The sequence below is a fragment of the Oryctolagus cuniculus genome, chromosome 7, assembly GCF_051225735.1.
Source record: "Oryctolagus cuniculus isolate XC-2025 breed Fujian yellow rabbit chromosome 7, ASM5122573v1, whole genome shotgun sequence".
In the NCBI taxonomy this organism is placed as follows: Eukaryota; Metazoa; Chordata; class Mammalia; order Lagomorpha; family Leporidae; genus Oryctolagus; species Oryctolagus cuniculus.
The window spans coordinates 68,874,044-68,892,203 of record NC_142873.1 but is presented as its reverse complement, the minus strand read 5'-3'; the positions used below and the strand labels follow the sequence as shown (position 1 = coordinate 68,892,203).

The 18,160-nt window shown below is 36.8% G+C and overlaps 1 protein-coding gene across 1 annotated transcript in view; it reads right to left on the bottom strand.

Moving 5' to 3' along the window:
* OLFM3 (olfactomedin 3) overlaps positions 1–6,308 on the bottom strand; it is a 222,978-nt gene extending 216,670 nt beyond the window's left edge. Inside the window, exon 1 of the mRNA XM_008264808.4 lies at positions 5,811–6,308. Coding sequence (XP_008263030.1) covers positions 5,811–5,879 — 69 coding nt within the window. The 5' untranslated portion in view covers positions 5,880–6,308. The remainder of the gene's footprint in view (positions 1–5,810) is intronic.
* Positions 6,309–18,160: the final 11,852 nt, after the last annotated feature.

Below are 18,160 nucleotides of genomic sequence, written 5' to 3'. Positions count from 1 at the left end.
TTACATACTAGGTACACAATGGAGTTTAGATTTGGTTATAGACTAATTGATGGAACTTTATGGTTTAAAATACATTTTCATATATATTAATATCATTCAAATTACTAAGCTCCACTTTTTTATGTTATTCCATAGTTATGAAAAGTGAATTTCAGACAAGTTACTTGACTATTGAAAAGTTGTATTGCTAGGACTTAAAGCCAATTCTTATGGTTTTATGCCTAACCTCTCTTTTGACACTATTTTGGAAATATAATTTCAAACATTTCTGTAAAGAATTATCATGAAAAGGTTAGCATTACAAAAAGACTTCAACATTTTTATTGAGAAGTAACTGGGCTTGAGTAGATTGAAGATCAGTTTTAGGTGAACTAAAATTTCCAAGGACTATAATTTTATATCATATTTTGATTCACACAACAGTAGTCAGTGTTCAAATAGCATTTGATGTTACCGTAATATTTTAATGCCTTCAGGCAATAATTCTATTCACACATTTGTAAATACGCAGATAATCTCAATGACTCAGTGTACCTTCGGTTCAACTACCAAGACAAAAATGCAGTTTTGTAACTCCTTTTTGATCTTCACTACTGTCCATAAAGTTTTGTTTTGCTTTTAAGTAAAATGATTGTTAATTGATACTTGCATACATCAGATGTCAAATCTTATTTTCTAGATTCTGGCTTTACCTTGTCTAATTTTTTTTCTTTGAACATTTCCTTTGTATAAAAATTGAGGTTGTCTCATGATTGCCAGTCTAAAGTAATTCCTAACAGTGTACCTGTTTAGGAACAGTAAACAGCAGAATATGTTGTCTATTATAAATTGCTGTTACCCCTCCTATCTCTTTGGTACACAGAACAATTTCTTTTACCTAGGATACACGTTTTCACTTTTTTTTCTCTAGAGAATTTTTATTAAATAAAAGGCTTGTGTCTGAAGCAGGGACTGTGTTGGCTTTTACTCCCATTAGATTGATAAATGATCTTTTCAGGAGAGAAAATTTGGTAGGTGAATGGATAGAAGCCCGAACCCACGGGTCATTATGTGGAAGCACAAGGGAAGGAAAGTGTTGTAACAGGAAACAGGATATTGAAGACCATGAATGCCTCACTCAGAAGATAAAAATGTCCTGGTAACAACTAGGCGGGCTCATCCTCAGGTGTCACGAAGTCTCACTAAGTGCACCTTACAGAGGAATTGGCTCATTTACGTGTTTCTAGTATCAGTAGCATGGTCAATATTAGAAAAGAATCCTACCCTCTGCATTTCTCATTCTTGTGCTGCTTTCACTCCCAACAGAGCTTTGATCAGCACAACAGTCACTCTTTAAAAAGAAGATTTGCAGAGTCACAGGGAATATGAACTTCTGAAGAAAAGCAGAGGAGAGCAGCATCTTTTTAACCTTTTCATCCTGCCTGGAGAAATAGCAAGCGAGAATATTTGCTTTTTCCAAAATAAGAGTTTAATTAGGTTAAGGAGGATGAAACAAAATGAGAGCAGGAAGCTCTTTGCTCTTTCAAAACCTAGATGGGCTGCCTTGACCTCTTCAGTTTTCACCATCTCAGGGATTACTGGTGCATGAGGACGGGTCCTTGCCAAATGCCATCGATCCATGTTTTCTGTTCTAATTTGGGTTGATCCTCTTGTGTAGAGGATGTCTCTAGCACACAGGATATGCAGATGATAGATTTCTAAGGGGGAAATTTTAAAGTAAAATGATAAGAATATAAGTTTATTTCTCTTGCTATTTGTGCTTTTTCTCCATTCATTAACAACATGAACCTTAACTAGATTTATATAGAAAATATGCCTTTAGGCAATTGGGTATTTGATTATTTTCTTTAGCAATACCAAATTATGAAGGCACTTATGATATATTACATTATGAAGCATAACAATTTTATTACTCAAATTCTCTCGGTTCCCATAATGTGTATATGACTTTAAAGCAATTGTCTAGTTTAGGAAAAGAGTTGTAATTGGCTGAGTTGTCTTGCACAGAAATCATAGTTTGATGTTGGAGATTGTTGCTGAGTCATTGTTGCATTTTATGTCCATAGTAGGGACAAGTATCATGATGATGAGTTTAATATATTTCCAGGTTAGAAGATAGTGAATGCTTCCTCACTCTAAGCCTGATTCCTTTGCTAGGACATTTAGCAATATATTTATCACAAAGGTATGACTGCTGTAAAATTCAGCAGTCATTGTCAAAGGTGGATATGCCCATGTCACTTTTTTTTTTTTTTTTTTTAACTGTTGCCCAAGTGCCCGGCTCCAGTGCAAATGCTCTGTTTGAAAGCTTCACCGCCACCTTACCCTCCTAGCTTCGTAGTTCAGCATTGCAGCGTTGAGAAACTCATAGTTCTGATTCACAAGGATTACTGTTTTGTTGTAGTGTTCAAAAAATGGTCTGCTAAAAATCTTCTTGTAAAAGAAAAAAGAAGTCCACTCTCGTACTATCAAGGTCAGACTGAACTCTGTATCTTCAGTGTAAAAGCACAGAGATGCCATCTAGCAGCCACCTTCAGGAATTTCCTACACAGAAATAATTTCTTTCTCTATGAAACAGCAATAAGTGAATTTCTCCAGCTTTCAGCTTTTACAGTCTTATTCATAGCATGATGTTTTGGCATATTGCCTATAATTCAGACATTCCATTACAAATGAAATTAATTGATATCTTTTAAAATAATCAAAATGATATACTCATGAGTTTTTCTAAAAGGACTAGAAATTTGTTAATTAGGCTTTAATTAAGAAAACATAATTCAAATAATTTCCCTGAGAGGAAATTGATAATCTGTCTATATAAAAATGCAAACAATTAATCAGCAATGAATTGCCTTTTTTCACTGTAAGAAAATACTAATCTTGCCAATTTTTGGATATATTAAATGAGGAAGTAAGTGCATGCTGAAAGTAAGTTCATTCTATAAATGTAAATGCTTGTACGTTTTTTTAAATTTAAAAACAAAAATGACTTTCAAGTAACATATCTTACCATAAGATGGCGATACTTAAGCACTTTATAAAATGTCATATGAGGTATGTAAGCTTCAATCACAGGAATAACATACATTATAAATATAAACATCATATGGTCTATGAAGAAATGGAATTGGAAGTGTTAGCAGAAAATCTTTTTGCTTTCAGGTAAATTAATATACACAAATTACTAAGATAAAGTTTTCCAAAATCTGATATATGTAAAATCCTATTCCTGAAAAAATATCTGGTAAACATTAAGAGCTCTGATATTTTGCATTTCTATGTATCCATATGTGATCACACATATGTCTATAATAAACATAAGGTGTAATAACATAGGATGATACTTAAAAATCAATTAAAATTTTGATTACATCATAAGTCAGTCCTAACATACTAGTATATGAAAAAGCAACTATCTGGTACTTCTCTACATTTAAGTGTCATCATTTACATGACTACTCATTTGTTAAGAAAAACTGGCCTTTTGTGGCTTTTTTTTTCAATTTCAACTTCAGCAGACATAATTTGCTTTTTATCTTAAAATCTAAACCCTTATGTAGCACAGTGATAAGTAAAATTTGAAAAAAATTCCCAGTTCAATAATCTAATTGATAATTCAGAACATGATGTTGACATTGTAATTTTTTAAGGGGGCAATATAGTTCAGTCATCAAAAATAGTTTCATAAAGCAAACATACTGGAATGGCTTCTATTCAACTTTTGGAGAAATATTTTGTGTAAAAGTCCAAAAAACTTTTAGAAATATTAAAATGATTATTTATGAACATTTTCAGTATTCTCTGTCATATATGGCATAGAATAAAATAGCCTTTGTTCTTTGCACACTGTATTGCAGTATCCAGGTGCTGGAAAAGAGTTTAAAAAGTTACCATATTTTTTCCCCTCCCCTGGATTTCTCAGCTAAGTTGCACCACATATCCACAGTTCAATCTGAGGAAAGTAGAATGTCTAATGTCACAGAATCTGAAAGAATAAACTAATAAACTAATCAACACTAGAAAAGAATATGTTACTCAAGACAGGGTTTCGGGGGGGGGTTGGGAATTTGTCTCCATATTTAACAGAATATTATATGCACACTTAATTTTGGAAAGGATGGGAGGCAAACAGGATATTTTTGTATTAAAGACATTGGACAAATATAATCACATAAACCATTGTGAGTGAAGATTTGCATTTCTGAATTCACTTTAAAGAATGATGAATCACGTTAAGTCTGCTGAGTTTTTCTGCAGTAACCCAGTAACTAACTTTGCTTTCCAAAAATGGTTTATCTTATCAAGAATATGGAAGTGAGATATATAAAAGAATGTGTTAGAAAGTTTAGACCAGTATAGCGAGAGTGGTGATAGAACATGTCACTACAGGTAGAGGAAAAAAATATATATATGTATATATGTATATATATATATATGCAAAATCAACACTTTTACTCAGGTGCAAAATGACTTGAAGCTCTGTCAAATATGGTATTAAGATAATTAACATGACATTCACACACAGTGTGACGCGCTCATAATGACAACAGTAGCACCAACATAGCTTTTCAGTCCCGTGATTTGATTCTCCTCAGGTCTCCCTGAATATGAAAAGTGTACAGAAGGAATAACAAGTGCCTTTGACATGATTCCAAGTGCACACCATATTCTGTCAGGCCTAGAAATATCACAAGCAGGGCGTGAGACTGCTGTTTGCTTACATCTTAGTTCTATTCAATTACGTAAGTTAACTTAATTTCCGTACCCTATACAGATGATGGATAGCTTTAAAAATAACCGTACAGGACTCCAAAACACGGCTTTAAGTGGTTGTGTAACATTTCATCTTTGCTCCTGTCGTGTCAAATCGCTGTTGATCAGTTAAATAAATAAAATAACAAACGCATTGCCTCTTGTGCTCCTTTAACCAGATGCTTTATCTTTCACTCCAGAGAATTCTCATTTTCTTAGAATGCTGAAGCTCTCCGACAACCTCGCTTTATATTCAAGACTCTTCCCATACATTGCGGAAAAGCTGAAGATTTCTCTGCTTTTTCCCCCCCGAAGGTGCTTAGCGTTCACTTTAAGGGTCAGTCCCTGACAATTTTCAGAGTTGAACAGCTATGACACAATTCATCCTTCCTAGCGCCCTCCTTACTTTGACAGGGTTCTCACTTCCTGCCTCTCAACACTGTTAATCAGAACTTCCCCGGCGCCCCTAATTCCCTTCGTGAGAAGAAAGAGGCAAACGCCAGCCCCTCTCAGCACCGCCTCTGGGCCGCGGCCTCGAGCGCGGCGCGGCTGCTCCGCCGTGTGGGTTCAAGGCTGCATCCCGCATGTTTTGGACACAAACCGCAGCACGTCTGCGATGGGAGCATTAGCGGCCGGGATCGGCTGGAACACGCTGCCCTGCTTTCCACAAAAGAAACGGGCTACCGTCTCTTCAGCCGCGTTTGCCAATTGCATTGTTTCAACTGCAAACTCCTTTGCGTTACCTGTCCGACTTCAGAGGAGAACGGGAAGCAGTTTGCACGCGGAATCCGCGAAATTCCCCCGAGAGCCGCAGTGCCCGCTGCCCAGACCCATTATCGTCGCTCCTGGTCCCTCCCCCCTCGCCCCAGGACTCTACCTGGAGGAGCTATTCCTCCGGTAGTTCAGCTCGGTATCCCCTCAGCAGTGGGGATGCACCAGGCACCTCCACGTAGCTGACAGCGCTGTCTCCCGCGTCGTTGCGATCTATTTGCGATTTGGGGTCGATTTGTTACATATTGCACACGTATCTCAAACAAGAGTCAAATTGTGGTCCCTACCTTTGAAGGATCTAATCCGGCGAGCAGAGACAGCAGCAGGAGGTTGAGAAGCTTGGACGTCGCCTGCATTCTGCTCTGGGTTTTTGCCCCCTCTTTACTCTCTTTGCTGGAGCCACCCCACTCTCACTGCGGAGACCTTTCCCTCGTCAGTTGCACTTTGCGCCTGCCAGTCAGGGCAGAGTGGAGGCAGAGGCAGCCGCGGCAGCAGGAGCAGTCGCCGCAGCAGCAGCGGCAGCAGCAGCGGCAGCCGCCCTGGGGGGCGATCGTTCCGCAGGCATTCGGAGCGGGGAGTCCGGGAGCTCAGCAGGGTGGGTTGGGCTGCAGTGGGCGCTGGCTGAGGGTGCTGGAGCTCCTCCGACATGCGCGCCCCGCTCCCTCCCTCTCCCCCCGCTGCTCTATAGCTAGCCCACCTCAAAAAGTTTTGACCCAAGAACAAGATCAAGGGAGTAACTGCTGAGAGAGGTGTGGAGACCTGGGCAACGGATATGACATCACTACAGCTCCTGGGGGCTCAGGGGGAATATTTTGCGGGGAATTTGTTAACCAAACAAGGACTGACTTTCGTGCTCCAATTCAGCATTTGCTGGCAACTTGAGCTGCAGAGTAGTCGGCTAGATCCAGAATTATGAAACAAATAGTACACTGGCACCTTCTGCTGTCATTGACAGAGGACTTGATCGCATATTTAGTGATTTAGACAAAGTTTGTTCTGCAGACTGTCAGTGTGTTATTTCTACCCAATGTACTCAGTTTTTAGCTATTATAGATGTGGTCATCGACGGAAAGCTTATTGAAATAACTTTTTTGGCTAAGTATTGTGCATTTATCTAAGGCTTCCAGTCACCTGAAGATGCTATGCATGAATAAGGACACTTTATTATTTTTCCTTTCATTATAAATGGGGTGCTCCATGAGTGCCCCCTCATCTGAAATATCTTCCCTCAGACACACATCCATTCTCAGGAGGACAGTTTCCCTGTGAATGTGACTTGCGTTGGTGCCTGGGGAAGAATTCAGTGATGGATGAACAGCGAGGTGGGAGAAGTGGTTATCGCTGTTTCCAAATGCTCTGTTTTCCAGAGCTCAGAAAGAGGCAGCGCAACTGCCTCACAAGAGCTAGGGAACTGTGACTGGTGAACTCCCCCTCTCTGTCTACGCCACTTCACTGCACTTAAGCAACTTCATTTACTTGAGGCTGGCAAAAAGTTTTCTCAGAAAGATAAAAAGGTGAGGAGTAATTGGCTGCTTCCTTGAAACACCCCTCTTGCACAATTATGCCTTTAAAACTCTTCTGTTCTACAGAGATTTTTCTAGAAATAATGTCTCCCAAGGATTGAAATATGTAAACTAGAGCTGTGAGCATTCTTTGCCTTATTTCAGCCATAAAAAGAAGACAGATTGAGATATCAGATAGGCGCTCTGTACAGAGCCTCTGCCGACTTTGCACTGAAAGCATTCCATATTTTTTTAACACAAGAAGTCTCATTTAGGATTCAATATATTTGACAGAATCCCCAAGGATTTACATAATACTTTTCTGTTTTTTTTAAATATTTATTTTATTTATTTGAGGGAGTTACATAGGGAGAGGGGGAGACACAGAGTGAGCTTCCAACTGCTGGTTCACTTCCGAAATGGCCACTACCAACAGGACTAGGCCAGGACAAAGCCAGAATTCAGGAGCTTCATCTAGGTCTACCACGTGGATGCAGGGGCCCAAGCACTTGGGCCATCTTCCACTGCTTTCACAGGCACAGTAGCAGGGAGCTGGTTCAAAAGGGTGATCAATCTGATGCCAGCATTGCAGGCTGCACCACAACACTAGCCCCTATATTTTTCTGTTTTAATCCTTATGTATATACTTATATATATACTTATATATAAGGCTGTAATAATAATAATACATATATTATATTTATATATAACAATAGAATAATAATTTATATATAATTTAATTATATATAATTTATATATAATATCTTTATATATAGTATACGTGATATATATTTGTATATATATGTATATATGTATATATATTGTATATATATATTTGTATATCACGTATACTATATATAAAGATATTATATATAGGCCGGCGCCACGGCTCACTAGGCTAATCCTCCGCCTAGCGGCGCCAGCACACCGGGTTCTAGTCCCAGTTGGGGCGCCGGATTCTGTCCCGGTTGCCCCTCTTCCAGGCCAGCTCTCTGCTGTGGCCAGGGAGTGCAGTGGAGGATGGCCCAGGTGCTTGGGCCCTGCACCCCATGGGAGACCAGGAAAAGCACCTGGCTCCTGGCTCCTGCCATTGGATCAGCGCGGTGTGCCGGCCGCAGCGCGCCAGCCGCGGCGGCCATTGGAGAGTGAACCAACGGCAAAAGGAAGACCTTTCTCTCTGTCTCTCTCTCTCACTGTCCACTCTGCCTGTCAAAAAAAAATAAAATAAAATAAAAATAAATAAAAAAAATAAAAAAGATATTATATATAAATTATTATTCTATTGTTATATATAAATATAATATATGTATTTGTTTATAGTTACCTGAGGTATATTTTCCCACATCAGTGACATAAAGTAAATTAAAGCTGGGGATTCCTTTTGAAAGGATGGATCAAGCATGATAAAAGGGATTACAGAATAATAGGAAGTGGAGTTATTTAATGTGCTGCTAATTTAATAATAACCCTAGCAATCCTAACCACATTTAGAAATGCCTATAATCTTCTATCAGAAATACAAAAGGCAAGTTTCATTTTGAGACAATAACTAAAATTACTGAGGTATGTTAGACACTCTTTGGGATAACATATACAGCATATTTGTCAATAAATCTCTCTTCACATTTGTTTCTGAATGTAAACTTGTTTTTTTAAGAAATTTTTATTTATTTACTTATTTATTTGAAAGGCAGCATTACAGAGACAGGGGAGGCACAGAGTGAGGTCTATCTGCTGGTTCACTCCCCAAATGACTGCAATCTCCGGGTCTGAGCCAGGCCAAAGCCAGGAGCCAGAAGCTTCTCATGTGTTTGGCAGGGGCCTGGTTACATGGACCATCCTCCACTGCTTTCCCAAGCACATCAGCAGGGTGCTAGATTGGAAGTGGAACACCTAGGACTCAAACCTGTGCCCAAATGAGATGCCAGCACTGCAGGTGGTGGTTTAACCCTCTGAATCACAGCACATGCCCCTTATCTAAGCCTTGGCTATCTATATTTTTCTGTCTTTATTTGTTGGCTAAATCACCCTAATTTTTTAGTGATTCACACATAAAAATTTTTGACGCTTTATCGTGTACCTATTTTTAAAATTTTCCCATGATACACAGGTTGAAAATGGATCTAATGGGGTGTGGTAGCTAAATGAATACAATAGTGTATTTTATTATCCACTACCTAAACATAATTTTGTATTTTTGTATGTATATTTGCTTATTGTTTCTTCTCAATATGCCTTCTGTCATGTTTTTTGCATCTCAATCTCTGTAGGCAGTGCATTAAGTTTGAGTATAGAAAATCATATTTAACAGACATACAAAAATTGATAGAGAAACATGATGTAACTATTTTATCATTTTATCAACAGAAAATCTTGTAATGACAATAACTTTTTAATGGAAAGCCAATTATTTTGATCTTGTATTCCATAATATTAAAAGTCAGAACAAAACTCCTTTTTGGGTACATTTCTTTAATCCCCATTTTCTTATATTCCATGGTACTGGAATATCATTTGAAACAAGGAGTTAAAAAGAAGACACTCTATGAAATTGTGCCAGAAAAAAAAATCTGATAGAAGACTATGGTAATATTTAGAGTAAAGTAAATAATGTATGGTAATTATATTACAAATGAAAACAGATGATTTTAGCATATTTACAATATACTTGCCATACGAGAAGCTTAGTCATTTGAAGAGAAAAATCAAGTTCAGTAATAAATCAAAGCTGTATTAAACATGCCACTGAAAAACATAAAATTCACCAATATCCTACTACTTCCTGTTTCTTTTAAAATAAAACAATAAAATTGTATAATTTTTCTTAAATATAATTATGACTATTGCTTTTATTTAGGCATTTGTTTTGTAATAAAAATTTGTAATAAAAATTTCTTTTCCTACAATCTAATGACCATATAATCTCAATTTATAGACTATATTATACAATCTATAGCAATCTATAGAGCATTTCTCCTAGCAAGAAACAAAGTCCGTGAAGCTCTGTCATCTTGTACCTTATATTGGCTGGTCAAAAAAAGTTCTGTCACAGGTAAGAAAAGGTGTATCAAATTTTGTGCTCACTGTTACCACATTAATGAAGATAGTTAACACAAAATTATAAAATTTAATAACATAAATTTAAAAAACTTGCAAGTTTATATATCTAACCAACATCTGTCTTCTATGCCTACAACAGGTAAAAATTGCTCTGTAATATATAAAGCATTATGAAAATTTTCACCAATACTGTCTTCAAAGAATTCATTGAATTAATCTTTATGTGAAGGTGTGTACATATACAACACCTTAAAATGCATTTTAAAAGTATTTATGCCCAATCTTACAAAAGTAAATCCTTAGTCATACTCCGGTAGTAGATTATATCGTAAGCTGCATTTTAAAAATATTTATTTATTTATTTACATATCTGCGAGTAAGAGGGAAAAGGGAGACAAATTGAGAGCAGAGCAGGACTTGAACCCACACACTGATATTTTAACTTCTAGACTAAATGCTCTTCCCAGATGTTTTTCTGTGTGTGTTCTAGTGTTCTTTTGAGGAGAAGCTCTATGATATACCTCTTTCTATATTTCACAGTGCCTCAGCATTTCAGACTTTCCATTATGTTAAAAAAAAGATGCTCCTACCTATTTTGGTTTCATCTATCACTTAGCATTGAGAGAGTTAGCTATTTTTGAATACAAATAAAAATTATCCTGCAAGTAATATAAACTCTTGGACAATTTTTCATCTTACATTATAGAAATGAAAAGTGCCTTTTATTCGTCCCCTAATATACATGTCCTGACAGAATACTTTTTATTTTTGCATTCTGTTCAGCTGCTCTCTGGGGTGGGGGTGGGAGAGTTTTTTATAAAGCAGGCTTCTTGCTCCTACCTCCTAGTCACCCTATCTTAAATACACTATAATCATTCTCTATCTAAGTATTATTTGTTCATATTGATGTTTTCTTATTGTCTGTCTCTTTATTAGAATATGCTCTAAAATGACTTTGCCTACTTGGTGCTGTGCTGTAATAGAAGCATTCAGAAAAGTGCCAGGCTCATCGAAGTAACTTAATCAGTACTAATTTAATCACTAAATGAATGGATTATGTTAATTCTGTCATATGAAATATTTTCATGCCCTAAGTGTGCCAGGTGTCAGTATTTAATTTCTTATCTCACAAGCATCTACAACTCAATATTTCAAACCAGTATCTCTCCTAAATCATATGAGATTGTGGTACTATTTTCTCCCCCATTTCAAAGCTAGAAGCATAGAAGGTCACACTTGATATCTGCATTTTTATCCCCTGATTTAATATCAAAAGTCTTTTATTTTTATCTCTAGTCTATCTCTTGATCCATTCTACTTCACTAGGTATACCAAAGTGAAGACCTCACTTTATATCATCTGATTATGTATCTTTGCTCTTTTTGTATAAAAGGTTTATTTATTTGAAAGGCAGAGCAATAGAGAGAAATGGAGAGGAGGGAAAGAGAGAGAGAAAACGAGAGGGATAGAGCTCTTCTATCCAGTGTTTCACTTGCTTCCCAAACGGTCACAGCAGCCTGATCTGCTGGTCCATACTGAAGCCAAGATCCAAGAACTCCATCCTGGTCTCCCATATGGAAAGCAGAGGCCCAAGCACTTGGAACATCATCTGCCACCTTCCCAGGTGAAGTAGTAGGAATTTGGATCAGAAGTAGAACATCCAGGACTGGAACCAACACTCTGATACTGATGTTGATGTTGTAAGTATTGGTTTGACTCTCTGTACCACAAGGCAGGCTCCCTCCCCCCATCAATGCCAGTTTTTCTTTTATTGTGGCTTGTAATTTTACTTTTTATTTATTTAGCTATTTTTAAATTTATTTTATTTACCTGAAAGGCAGAGTGACAGAGATGGTGATAAAGAGAGAGAGAGAGAGATGCTCTGTCTGCTGTTTTGCTCCCCAAATGGCCATAATGATCAGAGCTGGATCAGGCCAAAGCCAGTAGCCAAGGCCATCATCCACTGCTTTCCCAGGCTCATTAGCAGGGAGCTGGATCTGAAGTAGAGCTGACAGGACTCGAGCTGGTGCTCTGATAGGGGATGCCAATGTCCCAGGCAGCAGCTTAACCCGCTGTGCCACAATGTTGGCCCCTCTCTTCTCTTAGCACCAGTTTTTCTTTTACCTTTGTTTTCATTTTGCAATTCCTTGTCCACACAATACTCAAGGTGATTGATTTACAGTCTAATTTGGCCATATTGCTTCTCAGATGAAAGGCCTTTAGCAAGTCCCTATTTTCTGTATGATCAGGTATGCACCTCTTAAAATAGCAGGGCTCTGTATAATATATTCCTCATCCTCCTATCCACTCTCTCTTCTAACCATTGTCTCCCAACAATTTGATGATGATAAGATGTTAATACCTGAAATCTGCTTTATATCATTTCCCTATAGTAATTTTCCATTTGTCTAAATATTTTTTTTATTCTTCTCTGAAGTTTTACTTTAAATCCCATCTCATCTAGAAAGCCTTTTTTTCTGGATCATCAGTATCTTCTCTCAAAATGTATCTTCTCAGTATTTTTCATAATATTTCGTGCATACTTTCATTAATATATTCACTACCCTTGATTATTAGAATCTACTTTTGTGCCTTTCTTCACTTAATTGTAAGACTCTTGAGCATTTTTAGGTTATCCATGATTGCATAAATAACTTCCAAAATTTAATGGCTCAAAATATTTGTAACTCAGGATTTTGAGACAGTTCTTTAGATTTTTAAATAACTTCAGTCAGATGGAACTATTATCTTAAGGCTAGACTTGATTTATGGCCAAGATAACTCACTTACATGGCTTCGGTTGATTCTGACTGTTAACTATGCATTTGAGGATATTTTGACTAGACAACCTCGATGTAATCTTTCTATGTGGCATGGCAGCTATGTTCTAAAAGGAGATGCAGACAGCTAATTATCTAAAAGTACTGACAAACGGGGCCAGTGCTGTGGGTTGGTGGGTAAAGCTGCCGCCTGCAGTGCTGGAATCCTATATGGGCACTGGTTTGAGTCCTGGATGCTCTACTTTCAATCCAGCTTTGTGCTATGGCCTGGGAAAGCAACAGAAGATAGCCCAAATCCTTGGGTGCCTGCACCCACGTGGGAGACCCAGAAGAATCTCCTAGCTCCTGGCTTTGGATTGGCCCAGCTCCAGCCATTGTGGCCAATTGGGGAATGAACCAGTGGATGGAAGACATTCTCTCTCTCTCTCTCTGCCTCTGTGTAACTTTGCCTTTCAAATAAATATATAAATCTTAAAAACAAAGACCTTGCAAAAACCTCAAGAATTTTTAAGACCTACTTTTAGAAGTCCTATGAATCACATCTGTTGTGTATTTTAAGTAAATACCTAAAATCAGCACATATTTAAGGAGAGGATGATTAGGCTCCATCTCTCAATGTCATGTTCACTTAGGAAAGGAAGAAATTGAGAACACCTATATTTGAAAAGATACTACAAAAATGATTATTTTGTACACTCATTTAAAAATCCCCATAATGTTCTTACTAATCACTGATCTGTCAGGGTTGAGTTTCTAAGGTAGATTTTGATTTGCATGTAATTTGGCAGTTTAAAGGAAATAATTTTAAGGAAGAATTTCCTATTTACAAATAGATGTTGATTTTACAAAGGACTTGTGCTTCTAGTAATGTAGGACCACTTCATCTGGATCAGGTTTCTTATTAAAAATAACTGGAAGAGCTAGGATAAAATAGATATACACCTACTCGATGGCACGAGGGCTCCACAATGGCAGTGATGGCATATGAGACTAGGATGGGGAGAGTGAAGGACCAGAAGGCTGGGAGTCTGATATCTTGGGCCTCCTTTCCTCTGACATCTGCCACTTTAAGAAGAGATCACCTACAGACTGGGAAACTGTTCAGAGCTTCTGACAACGTCACAGGGCTAGGAGAACACAAATTGGAATTCTACATTCTTCTGCCAAGGTAGGACCTTAATACTTCTGCCTCCACCCTTACTTTGGCTTGAGATATTGAAGTGAGACCACCTTTGAGTAAGAGCAAAGCTCAATATAACAATTTCAGACAGGTGCTTCTTCCCAGCTCATGATCACCTCCATCCCTGACATCACATTAAAGCGATCTATTTGTTATTCTCAAACCAGGTGTTTATTCATTTCTATACTTATTTTAAGAATGACTTGGCAAAACGCTGTGTTTTATTGGCTAGTAGCTACTTATAGCATAACTGAAGTTTCAGTCTTGGTGGCATACTGTTGTTATCAATAACCAAAATAACAAAATCATGATGTAAATATGCTGGGTTTTTTCTCCCTTCTTTTTGAGAAAGCAGACAAAATATTTGTTGGGATTACTCAGTTTGGATGTGAAACTGAAAACGATCTATGTACAAATTAAGAGTGGGAATGTAAGAAGGAGGAGGAAGAAAGGTTGGTTGGCGCAAGGGCTGGAGTGGGGGGTGTATCACTATGATCCTAAATCTGTAAATATGAAACACATGAAACTTGTATAACTCAAATAAAATTTTTAATTTTTTTTTTAAAATGAAGGACATAAAGTCAGAAAAATCCCCACTATAATTCAAAATGTAATGTTTGACTGCAAAAAAAAAAATCATATAGATTAGATACACATAAAGAAAAATTCTGTAGTCCATGACTTAGAATAGTAAATTTATACAGCCTAATATATCCTACTTTCTGGTTATAGTGTTTCCATTTATATGTCTTCCAGATGTACTTGATACCAATTAGACATGTTTTTTGTTGTTGTTGTTCTGAAGTGGAGCAGCAGAATCATAGTATTTTATTATAGCTCTGTTGAAACAATAATAAATGAAAATATATTAAAAGATATCCAGCCTCTCCAGCAACTAAGATATGACAATTAAAATTGAAATGAGTTTTAATTCTGTATTCTTAGGTTTGAAAAATGAAAAAAGACTGAAAAGATTAAAAAATGGCTGACTGGCATGTCAGGAAATGTGTTCCTATACAACCAATGAGAATGAGAATGGAAAATCCATATGGAAATAAATAAGCAACATGGAGTAAGTTGAAAATGCACATAGCTTATGATACAACACTTTGATTTTCTACAGGTACTATATAGAATCTGTCAGACATGTGCATAAGAAGAACCTCTTAGATGCCCTCTGCATAATAGTTGGTAATAGGAACATCAGAAGAAAATGCCAAAATGCCTCTTGATAGAAAAGGAAGAAATATTTTTATCACATAACCATCTCTAAAATAAAAAATAGAAGATATTAACATAATATTGAAGATAAAAATAATGTTTAAAATGTATGCCAAGTATAATGCAATTTATATAATAGAAAAGCTAATGTATTATCATTGTTTATAGACATCAAAAAATTTTAAAATACAATTTTGTATTTGGAAATTAACAAACCATGCTCATGCTCACTTTTATGTGATTAGTAAAGTTTGAATCCCTTTTATATGTTTTTATATATAAAAATGCACACGCATAAATCTATATATATGTTTATATATTTATAAATGCATTTATAATTATATTATAATAAATAATATGTTTATTATATATTATATAATTTGTATAATAAATAATATTAATTATATAATACAGTACACATTACAGTTTTTAAGGTTTGTGTGTATATATACATATATAAAATATCTACATAATATATATCATATCATATAATAATATATTGTATAATGTAATAATATAATAATTGTATAAAATATCTACAATATATAACATATTGTATAATATACGTAATATACATTATGTAGATATTATATATATTTATATATACACACACAAACCTTAAACAACCATAAAACATGAAATTGCTAATACTAGATATTTTATTCTCTGTACTGCTCTGTATTATTTTAGCATTGTAAAACTATGTGTATTAAAAGCTGTATGAATTAAAACAAGGTGTCAAAAGCCTCAGGGCATGGTTTCCTTGAACAATAATCTTGCAAAGCATTGTAACTACCACAGGGAAAATTACATAGCACTCTTTCAACTTTCAAGTAATTAAAACTTTTAAACACTTTAACTGTTAGATTTCCACTTAGAATTATTTTATGTTAGAATTTTAGGTCATTCAAGGTTGCTGAAGGAGAGTACTGTGCTAGCAGCCCTGTAATGAGCTACCATATGCACATAAGCACAGAAGGGAACACATGTCCCAATTCCTGGTTCAGTACTCGGTAGTCCTGTCAGACTTCAATGTGTAGGACAAAGCTTCCCCCTCTCAGGCTAGCCATAGAGCTGCATTTGTCAGACAATTCCTCCTTTGTCCAAGACTAGTTTTTTTTTTTTTTTTTTAATTTTTATTTTTTATTTTTTGCCAGGCAGAGTTAGACAGTGAGAAAGACAGAGAGTTAGTTATAGACAGTGACAGGAGAGACAGAGAGAAAGGTCTTCCTTCCACTGGTTCACTCCCCTAATGGCCGCCACGGCCAGCTCTGTTTCCATCCGAAGCCAGGAGCTGGGTACTTCCTCCTGGTCTCCCATGTGGTTGCAGGCACCCAAGCACTTGGGCCATCCTCCACTGCCCTCCCGAGCCACAGCAGAGAGCTGGACTGGAAGAGGAGCAACCGGGCCTAGTACCTAGCGCCCCAACAGGGACTAGAACGCAGGGTGTCAGCGCCGCAGGCGGAGGATTAGCCAAGTGAGCCACGGCACCTGCCACAAGACTAGTTTTATATCCTTAAATATTGCATTTCTTGCTGATATTTCAACATCTGTTGGGCTCCACCAATGTACTTGTTGCTCATTCCCAAATGAGTATTCATTAGCACTTCCCATTCCCATCTCCTTGCATTTCTATCTGGGTGTTCTGTACTATAGAAAACTATCTATGTTTTCAGTCTCCCTCTCTTTATTCACTATATCTGTGAGAGGAAGTGTGAATTATCTGATTTCAGAGTTTGGGAGATGTGACTAGTCATGGTTAGTTTAATCGCTCCTTCTTGTTCTCTTTGATATTTGCCTTATGCCCATGTTTAGCTCTTATTTGGTTCAAAACCCAAAGACTTATGCACCAAAAAAGTCAAGTGAACAGCAAGGTGCCTTCTACTCATCTATCAATATAATTATGGGTTTTTGCAGTAATAAAAAGTATTCAGTAAAGTTAGATCAGTTGAAGGAGAAAAATTCTTTTAGCTCTGACTCTAGTGAAAGGATAGTCTCCTCACCTCGGAGCAACATCTTTAGCAGAACAGGGGAAGCCGTGAGAATGGGAAGGAGATGCAGAAATGTACAGTTAGATAAGGGCAATTTCCCTGCACCGTAGCTAACCAGCAATATTTATTTAAAAGATTGCATTGGAAGAAAGCAGTGGACAAAGGCTCTTCCTTTAAAATATTTGAACAGAATAAATCCAGAAGAGTCAAGAATATTTAAAATTAGCTTTAACAACATTGATACAAATGTGTCTTAAAGAGCATTTGCGCATGGGATTAGGACCTCAGAGAATACCAGGAACATGTCCTGGAACTTGCGGAGATAAAAAAAAAAAAAAAAAGAAAGCCGATTCAAATCAACTACTTTAAGCAAGCCATTTAAGTCAGGCATCTTGTTAAGCACTTTCAATGGATTAGCTCATATCATCCTCACATAAACCTGGAAAGGCTTCTATTCCATTTTCCATTTACAAACAAGGAAATTGAGGACCAGAGAAAGTGTTTGTCTTAACCTAAGTTGCACATGCAGTAAGTGAAGTTGTCACTGTTGAGGTCAAGCAATCTGATTCTGTTGACTGTACTTTTATCTTTCATTAGACTACCTTTGATTCTCATAGGATTAGAACAGTGATAACTCTTTCTAAAAATCTTTCTGTGTTTAACCCTCAATGCATCAGCAGCAGAATCATCCAAGACACTTTTTCAAAAGATCAAAATTTTCAGCTCCACCCAAATCTTCTTTACTTGAATTCTTTCATTTAAACGAGTTACCTGCGTATTGATCATGCATGCTAATGTCAGGGAAGTACTTAAGTGAATTCTGATTAAAGCATCCAAAATATCCAATAAAATTACTAGCAAATTTCTAATGCATATCATTTATATTTGGGGCAATAAAAGTGC